The 14,785-nt window shown below is 40.2% G+C and overlaps 1 protein-coding gene across 1 annotated transcript in view; it reads right to left on the bottom strand.

The window, feature by feature from the left end:
• DENND5A (DENN domain containing 5A) overlaps positions 1–14,785 on the bottom strand; it is a 64,169-nt gene continuing 49,384 nt past the window's right edge. The window contains 9 exon segments of the mRNA XM_040066252.1: positions 1–3,972; positions 4,195–4,363; positions 5,186–5,309; positions 6,545–6,627; positions 7,416–7,597; positions 8,764–8,882; positions 9,440–9,585; positions 11,955–12,076; positions 14,323–14,451. Coding sequence (XP_039922186.1) covers positions 3,789–3,972; positions 4,195–4,363; positions 5,186–5,309; positions 6,545–6,627; positions 7,416–7,597; positions 8,764–8,882; positions 9,440–9,585; positions 11,955–12,076; positions 14,323–14,451 — 1,258 coding nt within the window. The 3' untranslated portion in view covers positions 1–3,788.

Consider the following 14,785-nt stretch of genomic DNA (forward strand, 5'->3'; position numbering starts at 1 on the left):
TTTGTATATCCAATTCACATTTAATGTCCAATGGATTGAAATGTCACAGGAAAAATAAAAACGGGACAACAGTACCTGGTTTTGTCATTATAATGTAAACTTCGACACGGCCCTTAAAAAAAACAAGCCAGTGATTTCCCCGTGTAGTAAAATATATAGTTTATAAGGTATTGATGCTTTATCTTAGTTTAACAGCCAATCTCTAGGTATAAAACAAAGAGCTACAAAGATGTGATGTACATGTACAATTTCTTCAAGTATTTTCAAGTATCCTATAGTCTCTTCACTACGGACAAAATTCATTTGACAACATACAGAAAAAGTTGACTCCGAATAGTTTCACTGCAGATATCTTAACATATTCATGAATTTAAAACACATAAAAAGTATGGATCATCCAGCTAGTAAGTCCCATTTGAACCGTTTGAAAAATACTCTTTGTAATGGAAAAAGTTATGGAATAGTCTCCAGCTCATGAATATGTTTTCAGCTACAGAATATCAGGTGGTTAAAGACTTTTTTTTTTTTAATGTATAAACGTGTCATCATAGTATTTAATCACATTTAAACCAAGTCTTTATTAATTTGCATTTTCTTTTTGTATAAAGTATCATTGTAACGTTAACCAAAGAAGCCTAAATGTTTGATAGGTGATAGCCTGTTTTTACCTCTCAAATCAATACGAGCCTGTAAACATGTTTGGCCAGTTTAGCACTATATATTTACTGCATGATGAACTGTTCATTTTCTTATCACTGCATTTCTCTCTCCAGAATGAATGTGTGATGTTAAAAAGATTATCTTTTCTCATTAACTGTTACCAAAAAATCCCCACCGAACAACAGAACAGCACAGCCCCACTAACTGTACATACCAAATCTGCCCCCTTATTTTGGAAAAGTAACAGGAAGAAAGTTAAAACTGCATTACTCTCTGAAAGGGAGAAGGATTTTACAAAGCTCTGGATAAAAAGGTGCTGACTACACCATTTGTTCCTATAAAGTTCAGCAGAATGTCACGGCAAGAGCAAATGCTGGATCCTAACCTTATCCAGTGGGACTGCTGCTAGGAGCAGCCATGAGAGAAGTGAGTGGGTTTGAGGTAAACACTGCAGAGTGGTGAGGATTGTGGTGCTTCTACAGACTGGACTGCTCTTACACATGCCAGCCAAATCTCTTCCCCAAATCCTGGCACAGGCTATATTTAATCTCTTGCTCTTGGTTGCCTATGGAGCTAACAAACCCAGCTTTTTTGCTGCTGCATCTCAGAACCTTCTACTGCTCCATCAGTGGAGCAAATCCCTCCAGACTTGGAAGTCCATAGCAGAAAGTGCTTTGAGCCCTAACAAGATTTAAGCACCCCTGTGAAAGGAGGAGGAAGGTCTGTCTCTAACTGGTTTTTCCTGTGAGAATAAAGAAACATGGGAGGTGGAAGATGACCTCTGTGTCTTCCTTTTGCACTGGACAGCCAGCATTGACAGTGTTCTCACCGATGGACAGCAGCATCCCCATGAGCCAGGCAAGGAACCCACCCTTGGCAATCACCAAATCCCAGCCTCTGCTCATCCCAGGTATCTCCATCCTAATGAGGGCAAAACAATCCACACCAAAAAAGCCATTAAGCCAATGGTATCATGTCTCACTAGGTAAACTTGTGTAACAAAAAAACCAAAAACACCTTTGTTCCAAGTAATTACCTCATGAAAAATAAAATTAATCCATCCTTAATATGATGATATATATGGTTTAAAAAGGATCAACTGTTCTGTTAAGGTCAATATATGGAACCTTCCCTTCTCACTTAATATTCCTTGTGAAATATACAAGCCTAGTAAAGTAATTTTCAAGACAGATGAAACAACAAAAATTTTTTTGCTATTATTAATGCATAACAACTTAGGGCAGGTGTAAACAGACTATCCCAACATATCAAGTTGAACACATGAAATTCTTAGAATGCAGTACAACTGTTTTTTATTTTTGCCCTTCCAAAGCAGGAAGAAAAATTTAAAATCCACCAACAAAACCAAACCTGCACACACAGAGAATACTCCTGTGAAATGCTCCTGTAAGCTGTGGAAGAAGTCACACCCACCCCATGTGAAGAGTGGCTCAGACATTGTCCTCACATCTTCCTGATGCTACTGTGAAATCAAAGAAGCACCTTGCTCTGAGATAAGTAGTGACAAAGGAACTTCTCCATTTAATAATGAAATAAATAGGACAAAAGTAAAAATAGTCAAAAATTTAATACATGTGCTAGACTCATAAATTATGTAAATAAAACTATCATAAGACGTGACTAAGCTGTAGGTAAAGTAAAAGTGCTACAACATCGTATGAACCAAAAAACTTGGACTCTGCTTCTCCAAAGAGAGAGAATAACTGAGATAAGTTTATACAGGAGACCTCTTAAATACACAGCCCTGAACTTCTGTACAGTAATTTGTGATGCTGATAAATCAGCCTGTTCTTAAGTCACATATTCATTTCAAAGAGATTTTTACCAGAGAATTCAAATGAACAGAGATGCCTTTAGGCAAATGCCAAGTTCCAGATCTCCAATAAATTAAGCTTTCAAAATGTTTGTGTTTCATAGTAGAAATGGACTAAACTTTCTTTGCTAAAAACAAAAGCATCCCAAATGAAGCAGACTGTGACAATGGGATCCAAGACACATGCACCCAAGAGGAAAAGAAAAAACCTTAATACCACTGTCTTCTCAGAAACATTAAGAAATCCTTATACTTGTTAGTAAGGTATACTGTTATTATTTCACATGGGGCATAAAGATTTTTATTTAGTCATCTAGCATCTGGGCAATTCATGTCCCTCTTTATTAGCAGTTAAGAGAATTACCAGCAGCAACCATACAGCAAGCTTCAAAAGGCTGGTTTAAGTGGAAACGTTCTTGTGTTACGAACAATTATTCCAGGTTTTTCATTTAAGTGGGCTACACTGTAAATTTGAATTGCAACATAATATAGCCAGTTGTATCATAGAAGATTTTTTTTAAAGACAAACTTACAAAACACAACAATAGGTTAAATAAATAAAAACCATCAGTTAAAAAACAGACTTAATTTCTTCCTCTATGCAATTACGTACCAATATGAAAAATATTACTTTGATCTCTGGACATTTCACGGTTCAGTCTCCTGGATTTCACTAAAAATAATACTGACAACAAAAATAAAGGAAAAAAATAATTGCTGACAAATCAGTGCTTTGGAGCTATTTAAAAAAAACACAGATCAGATCTGTAGTTCCCTTGCAGCAGAACATGACCCAACGCCTTAAAAATTAAACATTGGTAATAATGTTAATATATAAAATATTAGTTTAAAAACTATAGAATGACCTTCTCAGCAGAAATGGAGTGTATACATTGGGGTCTATGACATACAGCATATCTGAAGGCAAGTTCACAGAATGCTGAAAGGCTCACTGCACATTTTCTATGGCAAGGAAATACTGCAGCTTTAAAATAAGCTGCACAATACTCATCTCTCTCTTTCACATGAAAGTGTGTAAAAAGCAAATCAGCAAATAAACTCTAAAATAGATTTATACCAAAATCATCTTTTTTACATTGAGTTTACAGCTTCTATCCATTTGCCTGTACTATTTCTGGAGTTTCCTTCAAGAAAAGTCAAAGTTGCATTTTTGGGCCACGAACAAGTTCACGATACAATGTACTGGCAAGACAGAACTTTTGCATACTAACGAGATTCACTCCTTGTTGCTTTTTTGTGTCTGTAAAGACAGCTTTTCCTGTGGAACAGGAGGTCAGATGTCAATTCCTTTGACAAGAGATGCCTCCAGAGTGATGTTGAACTCCTGCAAGGTCTGCAGCACCCGAATCAAAGAATTCACCAAGGTATGATCCTTAATCAGGGCTATGTCCTCATACATCTGGGCTGTAATGGGGCAGTCTGCAAGCAGGGCGATCCAGTGATGCAGCAGGTGGTCTCTGATAAGGTGCCAGTGGGCAGTTTGGGAATAAAAATAAAGCCAAGTTAATTTCACATCTGCACAGACATGGTTTTTATTCTTTGCTTTTTAGCAGACCTACTGTGTTCTCCACGTATCTTTAAGAGACAAGGAACGGGGAGTAACTGTCTCATGTGCAACACCTTTTTTGTTTCATTACAATATCAATAACAACAACAATAATAAAGAAGTTTCTTTATACCTGGCTCCAAGACACACCAGCATCTGAAATTTGCCATCCTTCCCAATGTTTCTAGGGGTGTTGTTGATAGCAGTGATAAAGCGACAGAAATTCCTGGCCCTTGTCTGCCAGTTCTCTTCTGGGACCATCTCGTTCTGCTCAAGGGTCTCATAGTATGTTTGTGCTTTTTCTTAAAAGAATGGTGAGAGATAATGAAATTTCATGAGTGTATTTAGGAGAGAATTAAAATTGAAAAGCCTAGGATCAAAGCTCATCCATGAATTTCCTGCATCATTATTTTTAGGCACTGTTTTTCCTGTTTGATTCAGTCCTGTGCTCCCCCTGTATAAAACTGGGATTTCACTTCCTTCCCGCTGAACAATGATAGAGGTTCACCTATCTACTGAACCTGAGTGCAGTAAAATGATCATATAAGGGGAACAGCAATGCTAAAGTATCTACTCAAAATATAGAAACATTATTAAAAATAATTCCTTTTTTAAAATGTGTTTGTGAACTCAGTTGATTTCTTTAACTTTGCGTCAAGGGATCCAGACCATTGTGTGAAAAATGCATTCTTATAACCCCTTTATTACAATGTTCAGTACACACCAACAGCATTAGATCCATCTGTTGTGCCCTGAAAGACAACTCAACCTCTTACAAGTGTGATTTCTTGTTTTCACTGTGCTCAATTAAGAACAAGCCTACCCTGTGTCAATTCACCACCCTATTTATGTACCTCTTCCTCAGTAAGAAAGTTTGTTTTACACTATTGCTGCTAGAAGGACAAAGACCAGTTACTACATTGAGTACAGAGTCAGCTTTGGCAGAAGAGAGAGGCTCTCCCATGACAGTACGAGCAGGTAGCTCTCATGGCAATTCAGCTGCTGAGATGCCTCCAAGAAGTCTGCTCTTCACACCAACTGAGACACAACAGAAGTGATAAGGAACACAGTTGGGTGCATTTCAAAGATACAAACAGGCTCTGGGATGTCATCCTCCCACTCACCTAAAAAATCCCAAATGAAGACATTCTTGAAGAGTCTCGGTGATTTAAATCCATGCTGGAACACTTGCTCGAGGGCTGAAACGAGCCCACTTTCTCCACACAGCAGCAGGGTCAGGCTGCCTCTCTGCCAGCACACACAGAAAGCACACACACTCAGCACCTCACTTTGGGACTCTGGGACACAAGTGTCCCATTAAGTTTTTAAATAAACAGATGCCTGACGTTTAAATCTGCTGTTAGTGACCCCAGACAGGATGGCCCAGTTCTCACAAGCCCTGAGCATTCAAAAGTGGATTGACTTCTCTAAGAATGGGGCTGAGAAAAGCATTGTCAGGGCCGCATCATCATCATCACCATCAAACAAAGCCTCAAGTAGGCCAAGATAATGAGCAGGTTTTACCCATAATAATGATCACTACAGAAAATTAGGACAGTATTTTCCTCTTTTCTTAAGTAATAGAGATCACGGATCCAGTGTAACACGTACCTCTGCTTATGGACAAATACAACACTAAATGCTCAGTAAAAAATTAATTCCTTCCTGAGCACATGATGGCAAATTCTATTTTGCAAAAACAGTGCATAACTACTTGAGATTATTATCAATGTGATCACTGACTAGAATTACACTGGATACGAAATTTGTCATGCCATAATGAATTTACAAGAGAGGTGCTGTAGGAATGGGAAAAAAATTCCTGACTGTCAAGAGTCATCCATACAGAGCCAGCACTGCTCTACATTTCTCTGGCTCACAAGGGCTGGATTGTGATGGTTTGACAGGGGCATGCTATCTAGGTTTCTTCAGAAAATCACTGCTGTGACAGCTGATTACATGTGTAATGAAGAAGAGTCTTTAAGAGCACTTCTGCTTCACTTGCTTGGGGGATGTGGGTGTTTTTAGGGTGGGCTTTTTTTCTTTCCTTTTTTTTTTTAAAGTGGCCCGTGGGTTTTCACATTTTAAGTAGCAAGGATGATGCAAAACAGACCTAAGAACCTACTTGGAACGCAGCACAGATGAAAAATGTCAGTTAATTCAGAACAAATTAAACAGGAGGCAGTGTTCTTGACAGTCTATGGGTAGAATCCTTGGCTGAATTTGACCAATAACAAAATTTCCAATACCAGAGTGTTAACATTTAACAGAATGCTCCAGTTAGCAAAACAGAGGTATTTGAGGTTGTACTATCTCAGTGTTTCAGTCTGTGTTTCAGTCTCAGTATCTCATTTTTGCTCCACTTCAGGAATTCCCAAACACATGGCTGTTCACTCAGTTTAATTATGTCTGCTATATATTCTCTCATGTTTACTAATCAGTTTTAGGACAGGAGTGCCATTACACAGACAACAACCCCTCACCTCCTTCTCTGGCTTGTGGAAATGCTTGACAATACCATTAACAGCTTCACCAATAGCTTCTTGTATCTGACCAGTATTTAACTCTGCAAAACACAAAAATATATCCAGTTACAGCTTCAGAAATCGTACCAGTGTGAGGGTTATGGCAGAGCACAAAGCACAGCAGAGGAGCATGAACCAATATAACTCATTCTGTTAGGGAAACATTGCTGGGCTGTGGGTAATGGAAACCCACTTCTATTTTTCTTTATCGTTGAGGAGGTAGGCATGGTTTTATCTTCAAGTTAACACTGTGGTGTTTCAAAACAAACAGTGAAAAGGGTTTTTACATATTACGTGAATTTTCTGACCAGGATCCAAAGATAAGAAAAGGAACTGTGCTTTGTTTAGGACTAACAAATCTGGGCATTCTGGAAATACTTCCTGTCGTAGTTTTGCTGCAAACCCAAGTACTGTTGGGAACAAAGGAACGACTTATTTTACCAAGAATAAGGCATCCACAGAACACAGACCTCAACAGCAAACAAACAGAAGTCCATGAATAGAAACCACTAGCAAGATTCCTCATCCATGAAGGAGAGACAGGGAAAAGGCAGCAAATTTCTACCTTCCTCCATAGCATTCATTCCACAGGAAGGACAACACAAAAAACACCACTGGACCAGGAGCACAGACACATCTGCCATTCTTTCAGATCTCAAAACTTAAGCAGACAGAACAGGATGCCCAGGATTTTAATTTGGAAGTCAGCTGGAGTTCAAGCAGGACACTGGGCTGAGTTTCACAGGTCTTCTCCAAACTCCAGCTGTGTTTGCAAGCCCTCAGGTGATGACGCAGAACAGAACAAGACAAGACAACCCCCAGCACTCACTTGGCTTATTGTTTGGTGAGATAGTGACAAATCTCCTGATCATGCCTGGAGATTGCTGCAGGGGAGGGGTTCGGCACTGCCGCTCATCAGCCTCCATGTGGGAAGTCAGCAGCTCTCCCACCAGGATCCTCTCTAAGCTGCCATCATCCATTCCCTTCCCAAGCCACCTTCCGCAGGGAAACCTAAGAACATCAAGGAGATAAATACATGGATCAATCAATCAAATCCAGGTTCAATTCCATGCCAAAGACTTCCAACCTCGCAGTTGCCTAAAGCCCAAATCCTGCTAGAATAGTTATTAGAAAGACTTCATTCATCCGGCAACAAATAACAAAGTCTCGGCTTTGGCTTTTGCCAGCACAGGCAGCAAAACTAAAACAGCTTTTCAGTTCCAAGTTTGTGCTGAGCGTTGCAGTAGATGATCACTAAGCAGATTTTGCTTGAGTCCCACGTGTAGCATATGATTTGAGGAAAAATGGGTAAAAGGGGAAATCCTACTACACCCCGTAGATGGGTGAAGAAATACACTGACTACACTACATAGCAGGCCAGCTGCAAAACGACCCCACAACCCAAACACATGCTTAAATGTCAGAACACTAGTACTTCTACTGAACTGGGGTATTACATCAGACACCAGAAAGCTCACATGCTCATTATCACTTTCTCTGAAGCAATGTTGATGGTAGTTTAGTCAGCTGAATTGGAAAACTGAACAGCATCCAAAAATAGAATCTTTCCTCTTCATTTAATTACAAATGAACCGGCACAGAGAGCTGAGTGGATTTACCCACCAATCTGACATCAACATGAGCCTGACAGTTTCTCTAAACAAAAGAGAGGGCAAAAAACTATGCTGTAATCTAACATTAAATAAATTTAATACTCACTGTAAATTTTGTTCCTTTATTTTCCCCATGTAAACACAAGTTTCTAACAACCATAAGGCCCTGTGTTCCAGCTTGTGTCTCAAGGTGTCTGTAACACCTGCAGTACCCAGTCCTAATATAAAATACCACCTATATTTGTTAAGCAACAAGCTCTGACTTGTTTCTTCCTTGGGCTCAAGGCAGATTATTTCTAAGCTGCACAACAGCCAACTCATCCTCTTCACCAACAGTGTGATATGAGACATGAACATCTGCAAACTGCAAATCCTGTTTGAATTCATAAGAACCATGATTTGTTTAATGCCAGAAGCTGAACAATCTTTCTGTGCCCTCAGGTAGAGGCAACTGTGGACACAGAGTCCCCAGAGATCAGACCTTTCAAATCAAACAAGCCCTACTGTGCCAGCTCCCCACAGAAATTCTACTTACCCCACATAAAATGTCAAGATGATACTTACTTGTAAGTATGCCCTGTTATTTCATTTCTGACCATAACATATTCCACAAGCCACTTGGCATACAGCCCTGAATTATCATGTCCTATTTGCACTGTGGTCAGTTTCCCCAGGTTCTGGCACTGCAAATTAAACAAAAAGTTTGTCAGAAGAAACTGAAAGAAAGCAGCATGTTGGGGGAGTTAACTATTAGGGAACGTGCTCAGACAGACACTCATAAATGTGCTTCCTGTTTCTGACTGCATGGTTGGTTCTGGGCTTTTAGTGGTAGGCTGCTTTACTTGTTCTTGTTTGCTTGCTTGTCTTGTTAAATACTGTTTTGATCTGCACAGAGCACATCAGCTGAACTAGATTTTTCAATTCAATTTTATCCAATGCATACAACAGACATGCAAAAATCAGAGCAGAATCACTTCTTTGTTTTCCAACAGAAGAGGATAAGACACCTCCCACTGTTGTAACAAAAAGACAGTCTTGTCTATCCCTTGCACTAAGGAATTCTCAGTCACTTTGCTCCGCATGTTATTAAATACAGGTTAAATGTGCTATGCACAGGCACAAACTATCTGTGTCTAACCACAAAGATAGGAAATGTATGGCAAAGCGGTACAGCAAGGGGAGAATTTAAAACTGAACAAACAGAACATCCAAATCGGGTTTTGCATCAAGTGACACAAACCTCAAAAGTCATTTCTAATATATTCCTGGGAATCTGCAGAACTCCTGTTTCACCCAGTTCTCCCGAAATACAGATCCAAGGATTGGCTGTGAACATTGAGCCACCAAGTTTCTTGCTGGGAACAATCAATATATGGTATGGTATCACTGCAAACACAAAAGAAAGAACACTTCAGAAATGAAGAAGGATAATTATGTAACCTCTTCAGTCAAGAAAGGGGCAAAAGATAAGTCATAAAACAGCAATGCAGTACCACGAAATGTTAAAAGAACATCAGAGATCCTATTTAATCATGCTGACACTTGCACACTAAGCACTGACTGACAATGGGGAAGTGTACACATGTTGTGCATTATTTGGTTTATATTGTATTTCATTTTTATATTGGGTTTTGTAATGGTTTTGTCTGTACCACCCTGTTGCCCTGGAAATGTATCACGAGATTTGTCCCTGCTCCTTCTCCCCTCCCATTCCCCCACACTGGAATGTAATCCAACTCAGTTCCACTCCCACCTTATCCCTGATTGGGTAGTGGCTTGTCCCTGCCTCTAGCCCCTTCCCCCGGATGAAAACAAGGACAGCACGTGGATCTGTCTCTGGGCTCTTGGCTGGGGGACTGGACTGGGTTCCTGATCCTGCGGAGGCAGGACCACAAAATAATGCCCTGATTCCACCCCCCCAGAACAAGGGCAGACTCTTTCCTTTTGCCATTGACGGACGCCTGCTTTCTCTAAAGGAAAAGGTTTGCAACCTCTGGGATCTTTAAGACCCTGAGGGAAAAAATCCTTCTGGCTGAGGTTTCCCTCAAGCTAGCTGAGGCAAAAACGGAGCACAGGCTCCGGGAGAGAGAGACACACATCATACACATATACAGCAGCCAGTAATAAGCAGAGCTGACAGCAGAACAGTGTCAAGTGAAGAAAGAAATTTCTTCACTTGACACTGATGAAATCATGCCTTCTTATGAGTGTATTCCTTGTTTATTTATCAACCTCACAACATGGCACGAAGGTGGTTACTTATCCTCAGCTTAGTGACAAGGAAGTAAAGACACGATATTCCTGTATCCAGGACTGCACTGCAGCTCAGCACACGGCACAACTTCCCCCAGATCCCACTCAGGTACTAACTGCAGCCTTTGTTTACAAGTGTGGATGGCAGCAGCTTTCGCCACCATGGCTGAACAAATTCAGTGAAAATACAACAGAATGCTGCAAATTTCGCGGCACCATGTCACCCTTAGTTATGCTAACTTTAGGACTCACCAATTTCTTAAAAGAACAAGCATTTCTTTTCCCTTTTAAATAGCACCACACATATGCTGAAATGCTTTCTGGTCCCCTGGTTCACCTGTGAGTAATTCCATGCAGTATCACCTGAGCTGCAGTCCCCCCTCCGACTCTCGAGGCATATGCTCTTCCACCACCCAGCATCTCCTGCACAGCCCTCTGTTAATCAAGCTTTTATAATAAACCCCAGTTCTCTGAATGGTCACTGTGTTTCTTGGCTTTCTGCCCTTCTTTCATAGTGCATAAGCAGATTACAGTCAGGGCTTTTCAGCTGAGGCATTTTAATGCATTTCTCCCTCAGCATCTCCTCAGCTGTCAGTACCCTCGAGAAAGCATTTGGTGGTTGGATTTTCTTAAAAGCCCAATGCTTGCAGCATTTAAGAATGAATTAAAATGTTTCCCTTCTTATTTTCTGTGCTGATAGTCCTAAAGTAAGTGACAATTTAACTACATCCAGCAGATCCGATTTTCACATTATCCAGAACTTGCCCACAAGACCAAAAGCTATTTTGCTTGGGTGTCCATTTGCTTTGTCTTTCCTACACACAAGTACAAATCACAACACATCACCAAGGGTAGTCCTTTCACATATCCTACCCCCCAATTTCATAAGCCTTGCTAAAGTCTTTCCCTGTTTTCCCTTCCCAGTGAGGTCCTGTGGCAGCAGGCACACAGATCTTTGAGAACCCTGTAACACAGTTAAGCATCAACAATAGCTTAGAAGTTTCTCTAGGGTATCTTTTTAACAACTAGAAGGAAAAAAAAAAATACGCTGAGGAGTTCTGATGCAGCCCTCAATGGGCATTTCATTGTTACCCCAAACCCAGAGACAGGCATGCAGCAAAGTAGCCTGAGCACAGAACAGGAAAGGCTTGTTTTCTTTTAATTCCCAGCATGCATTAAAATTCCTGATAGTGAACAACCCATACTGCGCTTATTTAGTATCACGCAAAACAAGCTCACCAAAAATTTCAGCTGAGAACTTACCCCCAATTAAATTTATTAGAGCTAAGTGTTTTACTGCGTTAGAAACAAAAGTGACAGAGAGAGAAACTCCTGCCCACCAGAGAAGATCATAGAAACAGCAACACAGCACCCACAGATTGATCCCAGGGAAAAAAAGCAGAACAATTACATTAGGGCATGTTGCTCAGAGCTGTTTAGAATTTTGGACAAGGACTCAACCAAATCTGGAAATCAGAGTTGCAGAGAAAGCAAATACTTACAGATTGTTGTGAAAACATTCGTAAAGCAAAAGTAATCAACAGCATTGAATGACAGGAGATGATACAAGAATTGTTCTTTCTCATCATCGCAACGGAGGAATGCGTAACGCTTGTAGAGTTTTCTGACAAAGCAAAACACATAATCTGTCACAGTAACAAGATGCTTTCAGTGAAACGTTTTCTACTGTGCAAATGAATTAGGTACACTATGAACAATGGGCAAGCAATTACAAATGGGAAGTGATACTGGGAGAGTCAAGAGTTTCCAATGTGCCAAGATACACCAACTCTGCAAGACTGACATCTCCAAAGTGAATCAGTATAATTCTCATTATCTTCCAGCCCTCAAATGTAACATTTGGTCTAAGGGTCTTCTCCCACCCAAAACCAACTCAAGATGGAAAAAGGAAATTTGCACTTCCTCAAAAGAAATTTGGACTCCTTTTGACGATGTAGAATGACAGAACTGAAGTAAAGAGAGCTCTCCTAAGTTACTTCTGAGCAGAGGGTGCCATGGGAGAGTTCTCCAGCATATGATGTATGACAGAAGACTGTTCTCAAAGGACATAAGGCAAAAACTGGGGCTATCTGCTTGTAGTCTATAGGTGATCACCCAGGGCCTACAACAACCTGCACATTAATCCAGGGAGTAATTTCAGTGCTGATAGTACACAGTTCCTGACATAACCAAAATGACAGGCATGCAAAGGGGGCAACCAATAAGTAATACAAGTGATGGGAATAATCTTAAAAGAAGAGCATGCCGAAATATATCAAAATCCAACTGATGCTGCAGGAATATCTAAACCCTCAAGAATGCAGGAATTAGGTATTAGAAATGCTGACACAGCCATGGATAGATTGTTCCTACCAGGAGAGCATCCTGACAACTCCCCACAAGTTCAGGTATCAATTTACAAAAACATCAGCAAGCCACAAGACAGAAACTTGCAAAACCAATCAATGATAATCAATGTACAGGCATGTTCTGACTTACATAACAAACCTAACACTAGAGACTGACAGGAATGTTCAACGGAAATAAAGAGACTGAGCCTTAAATTAACCTACTTGCCTGTAGCTACACGAGTGGCAAAGCCATAAAAGTCTCACAGGTGCCCATGTCCTGTGTTTCATTTGCAACAATCTGAATCAAATATTTGACAGCCTGTCAGGTGCTGTCCTGTCTCTTCAAAGGGTAAGGTTTCTCTGTTTCCCTGGGCAAATAAAGGTCTCAGGACAGCAAAGCCATATGATTTCTCCCTGTTCCCTTTGCAGACTAGAAACAAACCAAACATGTTACATTTTCCTTGTATTTGTTAACATATGTTGAGTAAAGAGAATAGGAGAATTAAAATATCTAACATCTGCTTCAAAAAAGAACAACACACAATCTTGTTAACTTAAAATAGCAGAAGCAGCACCATTACTTTTAGTACCTCACTGAACTTGACACTGCTTCCTCTAAACACAAGTGGGGCACACTTTCAAACCATACCACCTAGAACAGCTCTCTAAGCAGGATATCTAAATATGCAGCACAAAGCACATGAGATTATGGAGAATTGATGTCATCTTCTACAAGTTGCTCCTTTGTCATTTTCATTTTAAACATACTTTGCTGCAGTCTCCCTCTGTTCCAGAGAATCAGAAACTGCCTGATAGGTGAAGAGCACACTGACCAGTGTTAAAAGAAGTTTTCTCCTCTTCTGTGGGGGTACATGGAGTGGGGTGGTGTGTGGAAAGTCCTCTCACAGCACTTGGTCTGCAGGGGACAAACACTGCGAAATTTAACCTGACCCAAACTGTTGACTTCACTGGAGAGGCTTAACCTTAATTTGGAGATACAGGGAGATGTACTAGCTGTCCTCGCTCCATTCTTCAGCTTTTCCTTAGTCACTGAAGGCCACAGTTTCATCAGAAAGTCCAACATAATGCAAGACAAGGTCAATTTCAAACAATTAGCTGCTGCGGTTCAGGGGGATTGGGGAAGACATTCCTTGGAAGATGGTGAGCAGAAGAGGAAAGAAAGAGCAGACAGCATAGGTTAAGCTGTCTCCAGAAAGAAGTCTTCAATTAGTTAATGACAATTACTATGGCTTTAATTCCCACACAGTAAACACTGTATGTGACTATTATGAAAGCAATTCACCTTTTGTAAAGTAGGCTATAAATGTAAAAATGCATGTGAAGAACCCCAGCATTGAATCCTAACTCCCAAATAGCTCAGACACTCAATGACAATTTGTTCCATGCTTTCTGCACACTGCTAAGCAGATGCAAAAATAGGCACAATTCAATTTTTCAAACAAACAATTGTACAGATTTTAATTTTTTAAAAAGCTTTGCCCAAGATAAACCATCTTACTTTGTGAGTTCATGATCTGAAAGCAACTGTTTCAGATGCCTAGAAAGCAACTTCTTTTCCATAGAGAGGCGAACCCAGGCTCTGGCCTTGCCAACATCTGTTTTGATCTCACTTATGTTCTGGATATGCCTGGAAAAAAAGAAAAAGAAATGCTTGGCATTGTCAAAGCACGACAGCTCTTTTGAACCAAGCTCGGCTGAAGTTTCCTGAAGAACACAAAATATCAAGTAAATTATAAGAAAAAGAAGCATAATCACCTTAATATTCAGCACAATAAAAAGCTCCTGCAATCTAGCTCAAAGAGAATAAGAGCTTGAAAAGGAAATATCTGCAATGCAGTGCCCTATTTACAAAATTCTAAACCAGGGCCATTGTCTCACATGACTTAGGACTCATTCCGGACCTTATCACTCCAATATTTATGGCTGAATGCTTTGGAAAATTAAATACTGTCTTTGCATGC

The sequence above is a fragment of the Hirundo rustica genome, chromosome 6, assembly GCF_015227805.2.
Source record: "Hirundo rustica isolate bHirRus1 chromosome 6, bHirRus1.pri.v3, whole genome shotgun sequence".
Taxonomy (NCBI): Eukaryota; Metazoa; Chordata; class Aves; order Passeriformes; family Hirundinidae; genus Hirundo; species Hirundo rustica.